The 19,372-nt window shown below is 33.4% G+C and overlaps 1 protein-coding gene across 1 annotated transcript in view; it reads right to left on the reverse strand.

Annotated features, from left to right (window-relative positions):
- Positions 1 to 19,372, reverse strand: part of Smp_044750 (putative marvel-containing potential lipid raft-associated protein) — a 56,874-nt gene that overhangs the window by 17,249 nt on the left and 20,253 nt on the right. The window contains exon 3 of the mRNA XM_018797687.1: positions 3,305 to 3,614. Within this exon, the coding sequence (XP_018652704.1) occupies positions 3,444 to 3,614 (171 nt within the window). The 3' untranslated portion in view covers positions 3,305 to 3,443. The remainder of the gene's footprint in view (positions 1 to 3,304; positions 3,615 to 19,372) is intronic.

Consider the following 19,372-nt stretch of genomic DNA (forward strand, 5'->3'; position numbering starts at 1 on the left):
GATGGATAGACTGACCAGTTGCAGTCCTAACAAAATCGATGGGAAGATTCAAACAAACAATACCAAGTGAATTTAAACTTCACCACATTGCACAAGCAAGTGGCTATCAGGACTCAGTGGCCGAGTGGATAACGCGATGGCGTTTGAAGCGAGAGTACTGGGTTCGAGTCTCAGAGTGAACATCAACTCTGAGATGCAGGTACATCCAGCTGACGAGTCCCAAATAGGACGAAACGCGCGTCCTGGATTCCATTGCTAGCCACTATCCATCTCTGCTTACCATGTTTGTTATCATTTGTTTGTAATTTTCTACCTCTTTCCATTTGTATTCTTCACTATCTATTTACTTACATACTTCTTATTACGTAATGATTTTAATGTTTTATGATTACTATTCTAGTCTATTTACCCACGTTTGACCTCTTATTTCTTATGTTTAATTATTGATAAGACTTTTGTTATCATAATTCAATATATTCTTACTACTATCAGTACACCTGTCTTCCCACTATCAACTTGTACTTTTAACTATTATTATGCTTGGTAACGTATTCTATTTCATTGTGATTATTGACTCAAATAGCCTTGATTGGTCTAACATTTTCATATAAATATTCATGTATATTAGAGTAAAGACTGATGACGATCTAATTGAAAACAATTGTTCGCTTACATATGTTGTTTTAATTTTCACAATGGGAATCTTCAATATTCTAAAATGATTTATATATTAACTTTTACCCAAAATGATATCATATATATAAGGAGATACATAGAGTTACTATAGAAAATACTGAACATAGTTCAGCTGAATTGAAACAGAGTATGTAGATGTTACATGGAACAAACGTTTACACTTATTATATTAAACAAAACTTATACTGAATTGATAGAAAAAATATTGACCCAAATAATGTAATCTTCCTATCCCTTCATATCAGTTTACATAACGAACTGGCCTAAATTAGGGAACCATTGAAACCAAGAGATATTCAATGGTTGAACCGTATTAGTGTGAAACTTTCTAGCAGTGTATATACACGAACTCAACACGGACTTAACTCAGGACCTTCAGGTCCTATTAAATATAAAAACTAACTGCCTGCGGCGAAATCTGAAGGTACTGGGTTCGTTCCCTGGCAGGCTTGTGGATGCATACAGATGAGGTGTTCCGTACCAGGATTAAACTACTGTCCGTTGTTTCTTTGATGTTACTAGCTTTTTAATACATTCGTTCCGTAATGTAAATTACGTTTTTTTACAAGTCGTAAATAAGTGGTTTGAATCAAACAGCATTTTGGAGCAACAGTTTAACAATAATTTGCCTAAATTTGTTTTGAATTCTTTTGACAATAACTATTTACGACAGTAAACTGAAATAAATTTCGAAACGATCCTGGAGTCTTTGAAAAAACTACTCACTTTTTAAAAAGTGTACGATTTGAAGTAAAATCCTAATCTCAACCATCTAGTCATGAACAAACTGAAAGTGATTTCTCGATTAGCAAGCAGTTTCTTTTTTAAATAAAGTACTTTTATACTTAGTAAATAATAATGATATACGTTAATGTACTCAAGTACTATGATGATTGATAAGTTTGAACAATTGATAGTTGGCTGATTACCGATTAGTAACATAGCTTATGTTTTTTCTAATCTTCAGAGTCAGTTACCATTATGTCCACTAATTATTGATGTAGCTATGAGTCTAAGTAATTCAACACTTTATCTGGACGGTATGTAGGAGAAGATAATTATCAAACAGCTCTGAATGTAGGTCTCCTGCTAGAAACGTTTCACTAGAAGGCAATCTTATGCTTTTAAATAGGCTTCGAGCTTTCATTATTATGTATTTCAACCAAAGACAAGTCATAACTGAAGTATTCTAGTAATGAAATATCTGTACGAATTAGTGATCGTCATATTCGTCTACTTCTGTTGATTACTTGAACTTCCGTGCGTTATGAACCGAATAACAACTATTCTTTTATTAATAAATATATGTAACACAGTTATAAGCAACATAAAATCTAACATTATATTTGCAACACCTAATGATTTCATAAATTGACGTCAAACTATTCGACTTGATGTTTAAGATGAGGCTTTTTTCATTCTAAAACGAAACTTAAGGAAATCATACTGCTCTATCTATATTAACAAACATTACAAAGGGTGCATATGTCACAGATTACATCTTATTTGGGATGCTATCGTAGCAATGGCAAGCTATTCTTTTTTAGTAGGATCAAAACTTGAAGAGCTGCTACAACCATCAGTTAAAATGTACAGGCATCGATAAACAGATGCCTGTGCAATACATTCCAGATCTATTGGCCAGGCATTATCAGCAACTAACTGCCGTGGCAGAGAACAAACCAGCTTCCAGCTGTAGAGGGAATTAGGAGAAGATGCTAGAAGTGGATGGGATACACATTGCAGAAATCATCAAACTACATCAAACAGCAAGCCCTAACTCGAAATTCTTAAGTCAGAAGGAGAAGATAAAGACTCAGTAACACATTGTACATGGAATTAGAAGCGGACATAAAAAAAAAATGAATGCCGTTCGAAAACAACTGGAAAGGAGAGCACAGGACAGAGTAAGTGGGAGATATCTAACGACCTGCCTATATTTTTCATAGGGAGTAACAGGCGTACATAAGTAATTGGGGGTACCTCAAAAACTCACACAGAGATCAAACGTTTTACTCCTAAAATGTATTAATCCAATTAGTCACTAGAACCTCAGGAACATTCCAAACAAAGTCACTAGTCAGCTGATCATTACACTTTCATTAGATTGTTTAAAGTCAACAAATAGAATGCAAAAAAGAAAATTCAGAAAATATTCAAATAATATTTTCATAGTTGAAAGCGTGAGTCAATTGAAGCTAGACCACCACGGAAAACCTGTAAGCACTGGACGGCCGCAGTGACCAGTGGAGTTCAAACCACGTGTGTTGTAAGATAGAAACTCACTGATTATAATCGGTGAACGGTTGCTCAATTTCGTGGATTGGTTGGAGTGACTCATAAACACCATGGGATACCGGCTCAGTGGTCTATCGGTTAAGTGCTCTGGAGCGAGACTGGCAGGTCCTGAGTTCGAAACTTCGCGAGGCGAGGTTGTGGATGCGCACTGCTGAGGAGTCCCATAATAGGACGAACTGACCTTCCAGTGCTTCCAGGTTTTCCATGGTGGTCTAGCTTCAATTGACTCATGCTTTCAACTATGAAAATACTAAATCTCCACAGAAACCCCTTCTGATAATTTAAATAATATTTCATTTTTAAAACTTACATGATCTATTATATGAATTGATATGTGAAAATTTGTTGATAAAATGTTCAATTTTTTTTCAATATATAGTTAGTTATTGCTTCACTCATTTATTTACTTCTGTGTGTGAGGGTGTTTTTCATATTGTTGAGTCTTGAATTTATTGTGGATTATAAGCTGTATTTTCATAAGTTGGCATTTGATTTGTTTTTGGAGCAATTTGTGGATTTGGATTTGTATGTTCATGTAAATAAGCACCATTTACTCGGTATAATGCAAATAGGAAAAATGCATCGACACCATAAAGAAGAAAATTAATCGCGAAAAATACCTAAAAAGAAAAGAAAAGGTAACCAAATAAAAAGATTCGATGAATAATTATCCCCATCTTGATTGAGTAATTGTTATGAATATTGAACTTATTACCAATCTATTAATCATATATTACAATTCGTTCATTAATAGCTTGAATTGTTTATATATCTCACTGTTTAGTTCATCTGTTACTTACTTACTTAATCCTGTTACCCCTCGTGGAGGAGCAGAGGCCGCCCATCAGCTTTCTTTTTTGTTAACCGTACATAATTATTCTCATTAAACAACTGAATTTCTTATGTCATCTGACACGTCATCACTTGACTTGTATTGCTTTATGTTATTATTATTATCATTATTAAACGTACATATAGTAGTGAAAATGAATAAATACTGCTTAGAAGGGAAATAGAGTTCATGTTTGCGTATGTAAATCATTTCAAGTTGTCATACACCGTCAGCATAGAAGTATAAAATTGTTAGCTTTGAATGCCCATGTAGTTTAAGTTGAAAAAACACTTTTGAGTAGGAACTAGTACTAAAATTTAAGATGTATACTACATCCTACTTTAAGCCGATCACCTTAGTAAATAAGTGATTATATTTCAATGTTGATTTTTAACGCTGAAAAATGAACTTAGTTTCTTGCCACTTTTCATGTCAATTTGTTATTCCCTAAAATAAGAAAAGATAATAGTTACTAACAGATTTCCGAAGTATGAAATTTTGTAGGTTGTAGTCATGACAGATTGATCTCATTTGGTATCGTTGGAATTCAGGGAGCATACCATAGATGTTTTATTTTAATAAAGTACTCCTCTACAGTGGTGGACATCCACAAGTCCACTAACTATTAAATAAAGAACCTTCAGATATCGCAGTGAGTGCATACTTAATGAAAACATTAGTGTAATTTCATCCATAACATCGCTAGTATTTTATATTGCATCTAAGGTCTAGGTACTTTCGCGTTATAAGTATTTGAGGCTAGATTTGAAGTCAACCTCTGTTAACATAAAGAATACCTATTACTTAGAGATACTTTAAATAAATGTTTATTCTTTGAATAGGATTCTTGAAAAATGGAAACTGAGGTTAACAGACTAAGTATTTTATCTTTAGTCGACCTTGAGCCGTCGTAGAGATACTTCCGGTCTCAACCCCGAGTAAAGGATGAGGTTAAGGAGTGAGGTTTGCAATGCCACCCTGTGAAAACGAATCATATCATAAAATCCTAAACAAAGAGTAATCTAAATCATCGAAACTCTGCTTTGAGTGTGAAAGGGTCGTCATGTGGAAGGATTATGACCGCTTACGATGAAATCCACGATTCTTCTTAATTTATGAGGCCAATTACCTGTCTGACGTCCTGAGTAACAATCAGTATAGGGACACTGAATTTCCGTACAGCTTGTTATAATTCAGACTTCATTTTATTGCTTAGCCTTTATAGCAAATTAACTTTTGACTGGACAATATGGAAATATATTGTTTGTTTGAACTAAAGTTTATTGCCGTTCACAACATAACTCGAACTCAGCACTTTTCACCTCAAAATATCGACGTCTTATCCAGTGAGCTATTGAGTCCAGATAGACGCTAACTTGCTGAAAGAGTGTAATGTTTATAACTGCATTATTGAGCGTTCAAGCTCACTCGTTAAGGATACTGTTAGAGATACACCTAAAGGCTACTTACTAATAACCATATATGTGTACCATCTAAAAGAAAGTGGTTACTTTACCTAACATTTCCATTAAAAAGAAAACCAATTAGCGAATTGCTTCTTGTAAACTACTAATATTCGAAAAACTAACCTCTGGGAAACAAATGACGTGTAATAAATACCGACTTATAAACTTTAAAACTAGCTAGATCTCATCCCTATTTGAATCACTATATTTTATGATCTGGTTGATTTGTCAACATAATAAATTGTATTTAATTACAAACTTTCCACTGAAATAACACTTCAGCATAAAACATAAGGATTAAGATATAACAAAAATCGAAATAGCAGTATAGTATCATAGTTCAGTTTCTATGGAGTTCAATTAGTTATATTATAAACGGCTATTTTGAATCTTAACACATACAGTATGGTTTTTTTTTCATTAATGTTGATAAAAATAATTTTTTTAATCTAGTTTACATAACCAACTTATTTAGAATCAGATTACTTAGAACAAGTGAAATATATCCTCTTATATTTAACGAACAAAATAGCTTTGATATGGTTTTCCATATATTGTACCTTGGATGATTAAAACAATTTTGACAGAATGATATGTAGATTCATTTTATCTTTATTAAGAGGTTAACAGTCTGAAGTATCTGGGGGAAATGTGTTATAAATACTCAACAGCTTTATATTTCAAAAATATTTGTTAGTAAAATCTTAAGGTATATAGAGAACTATGATCTAGTGTCAATCCATATAGTTACCGACTATTGATCTAAAACCCGTTTGTTAGATCTAAACTACTTGGTTGGGTTTGTGTGATACTCATGATCAATGTTTAGTGCATTTAATTAGCATTGCTAGAAATCAGTCACAGTGATGGATATGTAGTCATTTTTTTTTATCTACCCTTGAATATTGAGTTTCAACATTATTTCATTTATTTATTCCATGCATTTTATTCACTCCATTTTAATAATAATTTATACATTTAATTTACTGTAACTTCATTGGAACTAATATCATTGTTACGTGTTTACTATTACTCTTGTCAATTGTATTACTCTATGCTCATGTAAAATGTGCCGTAAATGGGATTGATTTCCATTTGTTGGTAAAGTTTTACGTTGATTTAAATTAGTTTTATTTGGTATTTAGACATTTGATTTCTCTTCTACATTTTATTTTATCTGAAGATTTCTCCGCACCAACAAATGACATTAGTCTAAAATAAGTTTGACAGTGACTCAGCCACATGGTTGCCTCTAATCATCTTACCTTTCAAAATATTGCATTAGGTACCATGTCACTACGACAAGTGACCAAATAGTTACCTGATTAACAGAATTCGATTAGCATTGAACGACTAATTAAATAATTCATTGGTCATTACTACTCATTGATCAATCAATTGTGTATATCTCAATTCTTGTGGGAAACCAGTCTTAGCCTAAATAACATAATGTTAGTATTTCAACTATGACACTTGGTGACGTAAGTTCAAATCCATGATGAGTCACTAGTTTCCTCAAGATTACAGATACACTTTGTTGACATATGTCAAATAGCATGAAACCTTAACAATCAGGGTTTCCTATCAACTTTATCAGAATTCTACTATGTTTGCTAGGTAAAACAAAGAATTGAAGTTTATCTTCTGTGAAACACACTTGTCCTCGACTAGTATATCAAATATTTGCCGAATTACAATAATAATAAAAACATAAAACTTTTATGGAAAATTCGAAATTATTTCTACTAGATAATTCGTAAAAATGTTATATAGAAGAGAGCATCATCAGTAAATGTTAGATCTAGATTTATTGTTTATTAAATAAAAGTTAATTGTAATGATAAATCTAAAGATTGATGCTTTATTTAAACCTTTAGCAAATGTTGTTTATTGAAGACATCCGTTTTGATCAAGTAAGAGTTCAGTGACTTAATATTGTGTACATATTAGTTATCACTTAGTTAACATGTTCATCCATTAGTTCTCTGATATAACTTGATCTAATAAGGATGTTATTACAGTTCAACTATGATTGAAAATCAAAGATTACAGTAACTTTATTTTTGGTGTTTCGGAAGAAATACACTTTGTATTCATGAGACTTAGCAGATAATTTAATGAATAAAATATCGGTCTGTCTATTATATTTTGCAATTTATTTTATTATTTTACATGTAAATTTTGTCACCCTAACATATCAGTGTTAGTTAGTAAAACTATTTGGTAGTATCCTGTTAACACCTACAACTATGATATAAACTTGTTTCTTATCATTTATAGATAACCTCAGTGAAGAAAATCTGTACATTAATCAACATATAATCGTACTAAAACACGAATTTCATCGAAGGGATCTCTTTTCAACAAATTTATTATCAGGCTGTACAGCCGTATATATATATATATATATATATAGGCCATATGAACAAGGAATAAACATGATGATGCAATAGGAAGGTTATAATGTCAGATTACGCAATACGAATAATAATAGTAATAGATTATGGGCGTGTAAATAGAAAGCCTTGCAAAACTAATCAGTTAGCACAATGGTGTGTATGGATTTTACACTTGTCAGTTGTAATTTTCACTATGATGTAGTGAGAAGAACTATTTGTTCAAAGGGAAGTGTGAACTAGCTTAACAAACATTATTCGAATACTGCAATGATAAAATTTTTAACTGAAGTCATATAGATTAAAGTGGTTGGCTGAAAACTGCATACTTAGTTTTCGCTGACACTCGTCAGCAAGACGTGTTCAAAATTTCACAGGAAATGGTGCCGCATTAGGAATTCGAACCCATGTCACCTATATTTCACTACGTAATATGTTATCACTTAGCCAACGGGTTCAACGGATGTGTTCGTCGATCCTTTACGCAACCGTAAATCTTTTTTACTAACCAAGGATGAACATTTACATCCATTTGAAGAAAATTATTCTAACTGAGAACAACACTATAAGCAAAGATGGACAGTGGCTAGCAGTGGAATCCAGGACGCGCGTTTCGTCCTGTTTAGGACTCGTCAGCTGGATGTACCTGAAGGAAGATTCAAACAAACAATACCAAGTGAATTGAGAACAACACCGTTGTTTCTTTAAGAAATTTGAAAAATTCCCATATTGTGATTTAGAACAACATATATAATCGAACAATATTGTTTTCGATTAGATCCTCATCAGGCTTTACTCTAATATACAGTAATATTTATATGCATATACGAAATTATTAAACCAATCAAGGCAGTTTGTGAGTCAATGATAACAGTGGAATAGATTACATAATCAAAATTAATAATAAGTGAAAAGTACACTTGACGGAGAAGCTTTGGAAGATGTGGAAACCTTTACATATCTGGGCAGCATCATTGATGAACACGGTGGATCAGATGCAGATGTGAGGGCGCGGATCGGCAAAGCAAGAGCAGCATACTTACAACTGAAAAACATCTGGAGCTCAAAACAATTGTCAACCAACACCAAGGTTAGAATTTTCAATACAAATGTCAAGACAGTTCTTCTGTATGGGGCGCAGACGTGGAGAACTACGAAAGCCATTATCCAGAAGATACAAGTGTTTATTAACAGCTGTCTACGCAAGATACTTCGGATCAGATGGCCAGACACTATCAGCAACAAGTTACTGTGGGAGACAACAAACCAGATTCCAGCAGAGGAAGAAATCAGGAAGAAGCGCTGGAAGTGGATTGGGCACACCTCGAGGAAATCACCTAATTGCGTCACAAGACAAGCCCTCACATGGAATCCTGAAGGTCAAAAGAGAAGAGGAACACCAAAGAACACATTACGCCGAGAAATAGAGACAGACATGAGAAGAATGAACAAGAACTAGATAGAACTAGAAAAGAAGGCCCAGGACAGAATGGGTTGGAGAAAGCTGGTCGGCGGCCTATGCTCCATTGGGAGTAACAGGCGTAAGTAAGTAAGTACAAATTGATAGTGTAATGACAGGTGTACTAGTTGTGATAAGAATAATAAAAGACTTGAATCAATGTCACATAATATGAAAATAGGTCAATGATTAGAAAAATATAGACACTGAAATAACATTCATAGAAATTATAAGATTACGTAATAAGAAGTGTTTAGATAATTGAATGGTGAAGCGAATATTAGAAAAATTATAAGTAAATAATTGATAGGGGGGTGAAGAAAAATAAACGAAGAAAGAGTATGGAAAATAAAATTATTTATTAAGGCCAAGGGAGAGATAAGGGTGTTACAAATTTCTTATGAACACAAAAACTTGGGTCGTTGGATCGAATTCCTATAGCTTCTACTATGTGTAAGAGACGAGATCGAACCCCATAAGGAAAAGTAATAATTTCGTATATGCATATAAATATTACTGTATATTAGAGTAAAGCCTGATGAGGATCTAATCGAAAACAATATTGTTCGCTTATATATGTTGTTTCTTTAAGAAATCACTCTTACTAAACAAGTTTCCGTTCCTTACGTTCTATCCAAAAGAGTTCTTGTTAATTTATTGATCATCCTATTCATTTTTAGTAGAAGCGTAGTGATTGTTGATTTCGACATTTCCATTCTTCAACCAATGTTATGCGCATATAAATACTTATCTAAATTATATTTTTTAATCATATCTATCCTAAAGTATTGACAATGATTGTTTTTCCTTCTATTCATTTTAAGGCGGGTTTACATGTTATATATATATATATATAGTACACGCCATTGTATTGAGTTAATGATAGTCAGTAAATATCAATGATTCCCTTATGAGCATAAATATGTGAATAAACATTAATAGCTTGTTGTATCTAGAAAAATACATTATGTCGATAAATTGATTAACTTGGTAAGTTACAATTTGTTAAACAATATTCCTGGACTTTTTGTATTTACTAATAAATAAATTATTGGAAGGGGGTTTTGTGGAGATTTTTATTAATTTTATATAGTTGAAATCATCAGTCAATTGAAGCTAGACCGCCATGGAAAACCTGGAAGCACTGATTAAGCGCTCGCGCGCGAAACTGATAGGACCTGGGTTCGAATCTCACGAGGCGGGATCGTGGATGTGCACTGCTGAGAAGTCCCATAATAGGACGAAATGGCCGTCCAGTGCTTCCAGGTTTTCCCTGGTGGTCTAGCTTCAATTGACTCATGATTTCAACTATATAAAATAAATTCTTGTATTTGAACGAAACTTTATTCACAAATGCCAGATTGGATTTTGTGTATAAACAGATTTTTTCATTGTACTGTCTAGTGTTGAAAGGTGTCACAAAGAAGTAGGTCAACCTTAATTAGGCTCTCTGCTGGGACACTATTGATCGAGTCTTAAGAAGGTAATGAATTGTGATTAGAATTTATAAAATAGGATGATGTTTTTTAGGTATGTTCATTTTTGCTATTTTTATTTGACTCAGTAGTGAGCATTGTTTGGTGGATGGTGTTTTAGTTATCTGATGTTCTAGCGATTATTTACCTACTAAGAAAGTTATTAACTTAATACTCAAGTGATATAATCTCATTTAGTGATGACGTTAATAAGATACAGAGTATCGGTCTACTCAAAGGACTAGAAGACCGTATGTTTAAACCTGATTTTCCAGGCGACTGTAAACGATATTTTTTTTGACTTTTCCTTCGTTAATTTCGATAGAACTGAAATGAAAGTTTAGTTATCAGGATCTAGGTTTTGTGATGGATGTAAACATGTGAAACACTTGAAGACTGATGTTCACTTTGAGAATCCATTTACGCAGACACAAGACTTGGTACCCTCGACAAAGGTCGAATAAGAAAGAGTTAAGACTAAACTGGCTTACTGCTATAACCAATGTAGAAGTAACAAGCAACACACAAAGGCTATATTGACTGATAAACATCGAGAGGCCATCTGGAAACTAAAATCGAAGGAACACACATTTGGGCTCAAGACTTCTGGAACACGCACCCTTCGACTCTATGGCCTACTTAACGTTCAGAAACCGGGTTTTCTTCACGTCTAATTCTGAACATGTCAAACTCACCATACCATTCAAAAGCGAAATGGTTAATGGAATTATTAGAACCATTACACCAAGACTTTATTAAGTACAGCGTTAAAAACGTATTTAAATTTCTGAATACAAAAAAAACAAAAAAAACGGCGCTATCACTAGACATAATATCTTTGTTCACTAACATCTCACTGACAGAAACCATAGACTACATATGCGAACAGTTGTTAGACAATAAAATAGAGATACCAATCCCAATAAACAAAATGAAGGAGCTACTGTTGAGATACATAATGAATTTCTACTTTATGTTTAGTCACGACTTTTATAGACAAATTGACGGAGAAGCAATGAGACCACTACTAGGCACGATCGTCGCTAATGCTTTTCTGCCAATCTTGAAAATGGACCGTTTAAAGACATCCTAAATAAGCTAGATTATTACTGACGATACGTAAATGTCGCCCTAACTATTTGTAACGGAAGTATCGACAAACGAGAGCTGCTGAACGGTGTCAACAACGTTCACCAAGCTATTGGATTAACCAATGAAGAGGAAAACGATAACATTATAGCTTTCCTTGATGCCCTATTCTTTGGAGGGACTGATGGTTTCATAAAAAGAAATGCATTTGGAAAGAATACTTGAACAGGATAGTATACTCACTTTCAAAGCTTTATACTTCTTAAATAAAAAAATTAGGTCGGTTAAGTGTCTTGGCAATGGAATCAAACCATTGTGTTCTGAGGATAGTGTAAATAGCGAAATAGATAAAATAAAGAACCCATTATGAAATAATAGCTACCTAGATTATTACGTCAGAAGATTCCTATTAGAAGGTAAAAATAGGACAAACTCTTTTACGGTCAGTAACAAAACCTCTATCTAAAACTTGATTTTAAAGGGTGATATTTTAACATGTAGACTCAAAAGATCTGTTAAAAAGACATATCACAACTCCATATTACATGTAATCTCTTCAACCAAACTAGTATCTACACAACAAATCAAGAATAAGTCACCGATAATAAGCTCCTCCATGTCTGTATATCAGTTCAACTGCTCTTGTGGAGCTCGGTACACAGGCCATACTCAGAGGGATAAATTCTTGCATGCTGGTGAACATGTCCCAGCGTGGTTAGGAAACAAAGTCAGGAAACTTATTAACAGTCTCATCCTTTCTCACTTAGTAGACAGTGAATATCAAATTGAAATAGATAAGGCTTTCTGTGTTTGTATCAAGCTCCAAACAATTTGCCTTAAGGAGAAAGATTATGGTTCCGCTTCATAGCTGAAGCCATCTAGATCAATTCTAGGAAACCGAACTTATGTATCCAGAAGAGATGTATCTAGCTTCTATGTTTGTTTTGGCCCACAACTGAACAATCAGTTACCTAAGAAGTATATTATAAATTTCTTTTACCTTTCTGATTCCGTTTACGTTTATATCTTTCTTAATCTGAACATTCATCTTTACCAATTCAAATGAATTTTTTATCATGATTACCTTAACAATACCTCTCTTATTAGATATTATGTTCACACAACGTTATTACTATCATTGTTATTTATTATTTCCATTAATTAAGCGAAATTCTATCAGCATATTATATTGCTATCATATTGATTATAACTTGACACTTTACTACAAATATTTCTGACCTTTATTAAATGACCATTCAAGTTTACAAATAACACAATTTTAAAGTATCTTTGTTGTAACAGACGTGAACGTTCACCATTTCTAAGATACAACATTGTCGAATTCATCAATGTATGTCATATTTTGGCCGTTGTAAAAATTATAGACTTATAGTATTAGAGCCTGATCATGAAATTATTGAGAACAATTGTTCGCCCATATTTTTCAAAGTTGAAATCATGAGTCAATTGAAGCTAGACCATCATCGAAAACCTGGAAGCACTGGACGGCCGTTTCGTCCTATTATGGGACTCCTCAGCAGTGCGCACCAACGAACCCGCTCTCGCGAGCGAGATTCGAACCCAGGACCTACCAGTCTCGAGCCGAAGCCCTTAACCGATAGACCACTGAGCTGGCATCCAACGGTGTTAATGTCTAAATTCAACTGATCCACGAAGTTGAGCAACCATTCACCAATTGTCTTCAGTGAGTTTCTATCTCACAACAGACGTGGTTGAACTCCACTAGTCACTGCTTCCCACTAGAACTCCAGGACATGTATCTTGAAGTCAGTCACTAGTGAGCATATGATTATATTTAGAAAGCGGTTTGTGGAGATTTCAGTATTTTTCAAAGTTGAAATCATGAGTCAATTGAAGCTGGACCACCATCGAAAACCTGGAAGCACTGGACGCCCATATAATTTATGTTTTTCAATATTCTATGGGGATCTTTAAACTGAAGATACACAGTTCTCAGATCATTTTAAGTGATAATATAAGTGATATTTTGAATGTGTTTATCTCCTTCTAAACATGAGAAATTGCTTCAAAAACAGACCTGCTACAACATTAGTCGTGAATAAAATAGTTGAATGAGTCGACCATTTGATCTATCATAATAGTATCATCAGCACTGATGGGTGGTGTGATAATATAAACTAGTGCATATATATGTCATCACTTATCACTTTTAAAAAAAGTTGTTTATCTTAATAAGTTTCTTTTATTTTGTAAACTAAAATTTTTTAATGAAGTTCACAAAAGATAGTACCGGTATTTATTTCTCTTTTTTCTTTTACTACTAATTAACTTTCATTTTTTTTCTTATTATAAACTAAATTCATATTAATTTTTTTTCCGATTCACAATTACAACATTATTCAATGTATTGATTTTTTTTGTTGCCAATCCAAAAAAATAATGATACAGTCAATGAAAGATACACACAATTGATAATCGATAAAGTCAATGTTCGACAATTGATTACTATTTGTAATGAATGGAATTTATCTATACTATGAAAATGAATAGATGATGTAAAATAATGTTAAAAAAAATACTTTTTCCAAACTTAAATTCACGAGTCAATATAAGCTAGACCACCATTGAAAATGTGAAATTGACAGATGGCTGATTCGTCCTAGCACGAGACTTCTCAGTAGTGCGCATCCACGATCTCACACACAGGACTCAAACCAAGGACCTTCAGTCCCATGAGCGAACGCCTAAACTTTAGACCACTGAGCCGGATCGATCGAAGTTAGACATTAACACAATTGGATGCTAGCTCAGTGGTCAAGATAGAGGTTAGGAGTTCGCGCGTGAGACCGAAGTCCTTTGGTTCAAGTCCCGGTTGTGGGGTCGTGGATGCGCACCGCTGAGGAGTCCCGTGCTAGGACGAAACAGCTATTCAATGCTTCCCAGTTTCCATCGGTGGTCTAGCGTAGATTGACTGGTGAATCCAACTTTGAAAATACTACAATCTCCACAAATCTCCTAAATTGAAGATATATAATTAGCATAATTCTACACTCTCTCCCTGACATAATATTGTATAAACCATTCAGTCAGTATTTTAATTATCAAAACTTGATGCGTTTATTTAAAAAAATTTGATTCATCAGTTTTGTGGAGATTGTTAATTTTCATAGTTTCAATCAGTTCGATAACTATTGAGAAGTCGTGATCTATGAAGTTCAACAACATTGAGTGTGACTATGTATAACAGTTAAATAATATATCAACTCGACTGAAGTTAACAATGTATACCAAGAGATAGTAACTTAATAGCCTAGATATTAAGCAATCATTAAGAGATCAGGAAGTCCTAGTTTAGATGTCCAGTATAGTTATGGATACCCATTGCTGGTAACTTTTATACTAGATTGAAACAGCTACATAGATCTTCGACATTTTTAAATCATTATCCATCTAGAAACAATTCATGGAGTGAACTATGAAACTTTTATAAAATTTTAAACAAATAACTTATTTTTCAAAGTTGAAATCATGAGTCAATTGAAGCTAGACCACCATCGAAAACCTGGAAGCACTGGACGGTCCTGTGTTTGAATCTCGCTCGCGAGAGCGGGTTCGTGGGTACGCACTGCTGAGGAGTCCCATAATAGGACGGAACGGCCGTCCAGTGTTTCCAGGTTTTCCATGGTGGTCCAGCTTCAATTGACTCACGCTTTCAACTATCTACTACTTCTTTTCTAAATACACTTCAATACTATCGATTGTTAAATTAACTACGGGGGGAAAAAGCAACCGAAATGACATGTTTATTTTACGAGGTACCAAAAATTTGTTCATTGATCATGCGTAATATACTTGTTTTGTTAGTTTTTTTTTCCTAAGAAAATTGACTCATGATTTCAACTTTGAAAAATACTGAAATCTCCACAAACCGCTTTCTAAATATAATCATATGCTCACTAGTGACTGACTTCAAGATACATGTCCTGGAGTTCTAGTGGGAAGCAGTGACTAGTGGAGTTCAACCACGTCTGTTGTGAGATAGAAACTCACTGAAGACAATTGGTGAATGGTTGCTCAACTTCGTGGATCAGTTGAATTTAGACATTAACACCGTTGGATGCCAGCTCAGTGGTCTATCGGTTAAGGGCTTCGGCTCGAGACTGGTAGGTCCTGGGTTCGAATCTCGCTCGCGAGAGCGGGTTCGTTGGTGCGCACTGCTGAGGAGTCCCATAATAGGACGAAACGGCCGTCCAGTGCTTCCAGGTTTTCGATGATGGTCTAGCTTCAATTGACTCATGATTTCAACTTTGAAAAATACTGAAATCTCCACAAATCCCCTTCTAAATAACTTATTTATTTTAAACTTTACAAAGTACACAATCAACTTTATTTTCATTTCAGATAAAACTTTAGATTAAACTGGTTTAAATTTTCCGATATAAAGAGATGGGTCTTATTAATGGAGTCCCTAGTAATGTAAATCCACAAACACACTGACATAAAAGCATTAGACCTTTAATCACACTCACAAAACCTTAACATCTAATTACTGAGCCTGAATTCAGCAGTGAACATATCCAAATTAGCGAATAAAACTGTGAACATTCCATAATCTTCACAAATCCACATGATACAAAAATTATTTTACGTGACAATAAAAAAGAAGGATTACTAATCAGACTTCTGAAATAAACAGTAATTTCACTGTCATATTCACTTTGAAATAAAAAGTATGCTGCATGGAATGTTTAAACAAGATCGCTATAAATCAGCTGACTATTTTCTCCTGGAAAATTTAAGAAAACGACTATTTACAAACAAGATGAATAAACCATACACACTACTAATGATGTCGTAATATCACATAACGTAAATGATATGTTGAAGTACTACAGATTAATTACTAAAATTTCTGATGGCAAATTATATTCAAATAGAAAACATACAGATTAACGGACGTTTTATTTCAACAATACTGTTGAGACAAATTACAGTAATTAGAATTATTACAAATAATAGTACACAGTATAATCATATAGATGAATATGGATTCATTTAATCAAGTAATTTACAAATTATCAAATATACTCACAGTTATTACACATATAACTTACATCATAATCTCAAAGATGAAAAGACAAAACAGAAAAGATAATTCTCTACATGACAAATGTACAAGTAGATGACGAATAATGAAATAACAGTAACTGATGATTTATAAAACTAAAGACATTATGACAAAGTAAGAGATTGAATAGATCAATTGTGATGATGTCAGGCATTCACAAATCTCTAATCAAAACATTCTTTGTTCACAATTTGCAAGTAGTCGTGAATGTCGATTCATGTGATAGGATATGAGTACAGTTGATCATGTATTCATGAATAGAAATGTTGATAAACTTGAATCATATTTGAAACTGTTAAACAGAGTGGTGATGTTTGGATATGATTTTCAACAAGCAAACTATTGCAACAATTAATACAACCTGTGCATGGAGATCAGACAAACTGATAATTATTCACCGTGATGGTCCAAATTGGAGATTCATTCTACACCTACTTCCTAGAATGAAACACGTACGTACTGGTGTAAATGATGACTAACTCTACTAGATTGAAGGTCTTCCTCAGAGAATTCAATAGCCTGTTCTTCAGTATATTTCCCTCCATATACTTTTCCAGTTGAATGTTCACGAACATAATTTCGTCGAGAAATGTGTGATCAATTTCAAAATGACAATTAGACTCTCAGTTACCCACCATCATAGAATCTGTTGTAGAGTGCGTATGCTTGAAGTTTACCATAATGTCGATGAAATGTGGTATAAATTGAAATTAACAGACTCACCGTTGAGCCGCACTATGAATTCAATAACAAAATCTCTACACATTTCAAAATGATGGAAAGAATATTGCGTCGCAAATAGATATTTCACATTGTGCAGACGACTTCGAACTAAACGTATACTAAAACTTTACAATTACTGTGATCGATCTTACCACCAATAACACAGAAACCGAATAGAAAATAGTTCATTCCAATTATGAATTGTAATAGTGTCAACTATTTACAAATCTCCGACTCAAATGTTCTTTGACTGTGTCAGTATAAAATATTCCAGAATGCCAAATAAACTGACAACTTGATTCTAATGTGTCCCATTTCCACAGATTGAAATGCCGACTGACAAATAAATAGATTCACCATTTTTCATTATACAACGTTGTCGTTTGCATGTATGGGTGTACTCAAGTGTGTTGGATTAGTCAAAAGTACCGATTGGAGTTTACATGAAACTTTACATTTTGAACAAATAATTGAGGAGATCAAATTAGCATAAACACTTGAACTGACCAACTAATTACTATCGACTACTAATGTTTTTCCATTTCTAAGTGATTTCATATTAGATTTATTGTTTGTCAGTATCTATGATGTAACGGGATTGTGTGTTGTGTAGTTTATTAAGCTAACTGAGTACAATTCAATCAACACTAAGTATACATAAACTGTATTGAGCTCTAAGGATTTTAATGCAATATTATTAGCATTTTTATTAGTTCAGCAGTTGGTTAAGTACATAACTGTAAATTGAAAATTCTAATCTTCTCTTGGCATTCGCTAGTTGGCATTAATCTGTAAGGTTATATTTAACAAGTGAATAGAGATTTGGATTAGCACTAACGTGTTAAGAGGTATTTAAAAAAAGATTAACTAAGCTCAAACATTCAGGATATACGTTTTTCAAACTAATCCGAAATCGTTAGTAACCTAGTGAAATATAAACTCATTTATATCAGTGATTTAAATGGAAAACCTTTTGAATAGAATCAATGTTATCTTCTTATTTTAAATTTTTTTTTAAATGTAGAAAGAAATGGTGAGATTATTTTAAAGCAGTTATCTGTGTATGCTCAAAGAATTATCATAAGTACAAGCATTTGCAATTATATCAATGTATTTCATCAATTGACGGAGTTCAATAAGCATTAAAAGTACTTGATAAACGAAACATTGATCACTACTTTGTGACCGAGTACTTGTTAAGAATATCAGCCCTATACGACATCCATTGTATGATGAAAATGTCAGTACTATAATCTCATTCTGTGGCACTTTGTGGAGCAGGTTCAAATGCCACAAAATACATCAGTTACAATAATATTACAGGAATACGTTGTTCATTAATCTGAGCCATCACGAAACCTAGGTAAATACAATACAATACACTTCATTTAAATAAGTAGCTAAATGTAAAGGAATTACCGGTCAAGAGCTTTCCTAGTTGTGCCACTGGATACTTATTACCCATGTCATTTTGTTAAGGGTCAATCGACTCCTTTACCGGGAAAATAAAGCTTTATCTTTAATTGACTAGTAGTAATATCTTGTTTCTATCTCCTCATAAAGTTTTCAGAATATTTTTTTTAATTTTTTGTTGACCAGAACGTCATCAAAGGGTAGAAAACATCGGGAGTTTATGACTTATGAATAATATGAGATAGCTGGTTAGCTTTCATTACTCTCCAGATTGAGGAAAATGTTAATCATGAAATTCCCAGTAATAATATTATGCAGTCTCACTATATTATGAATTTGCTAAAGTTGAAACTTTTATACAATTAAGGTTAATTCTAATAAATGATTAATGTATTTAGCTTTACAATTTACAATA

The sequence above is a fragment of the Schistosoma mansoni genome, chromosome 5 (genome assembly GCF_000237925.1).
Source record: "Schistosoma mansoni strain Puerto Rico chromosome 5, complete genome".
NCBI classification, from domain to species: Eukaryota; Metazoa; Platyhelminthes; class Trematoda; order Strigeidida; family Schistosomatidae; genus Schistosoma; species Schistosoma mansoni.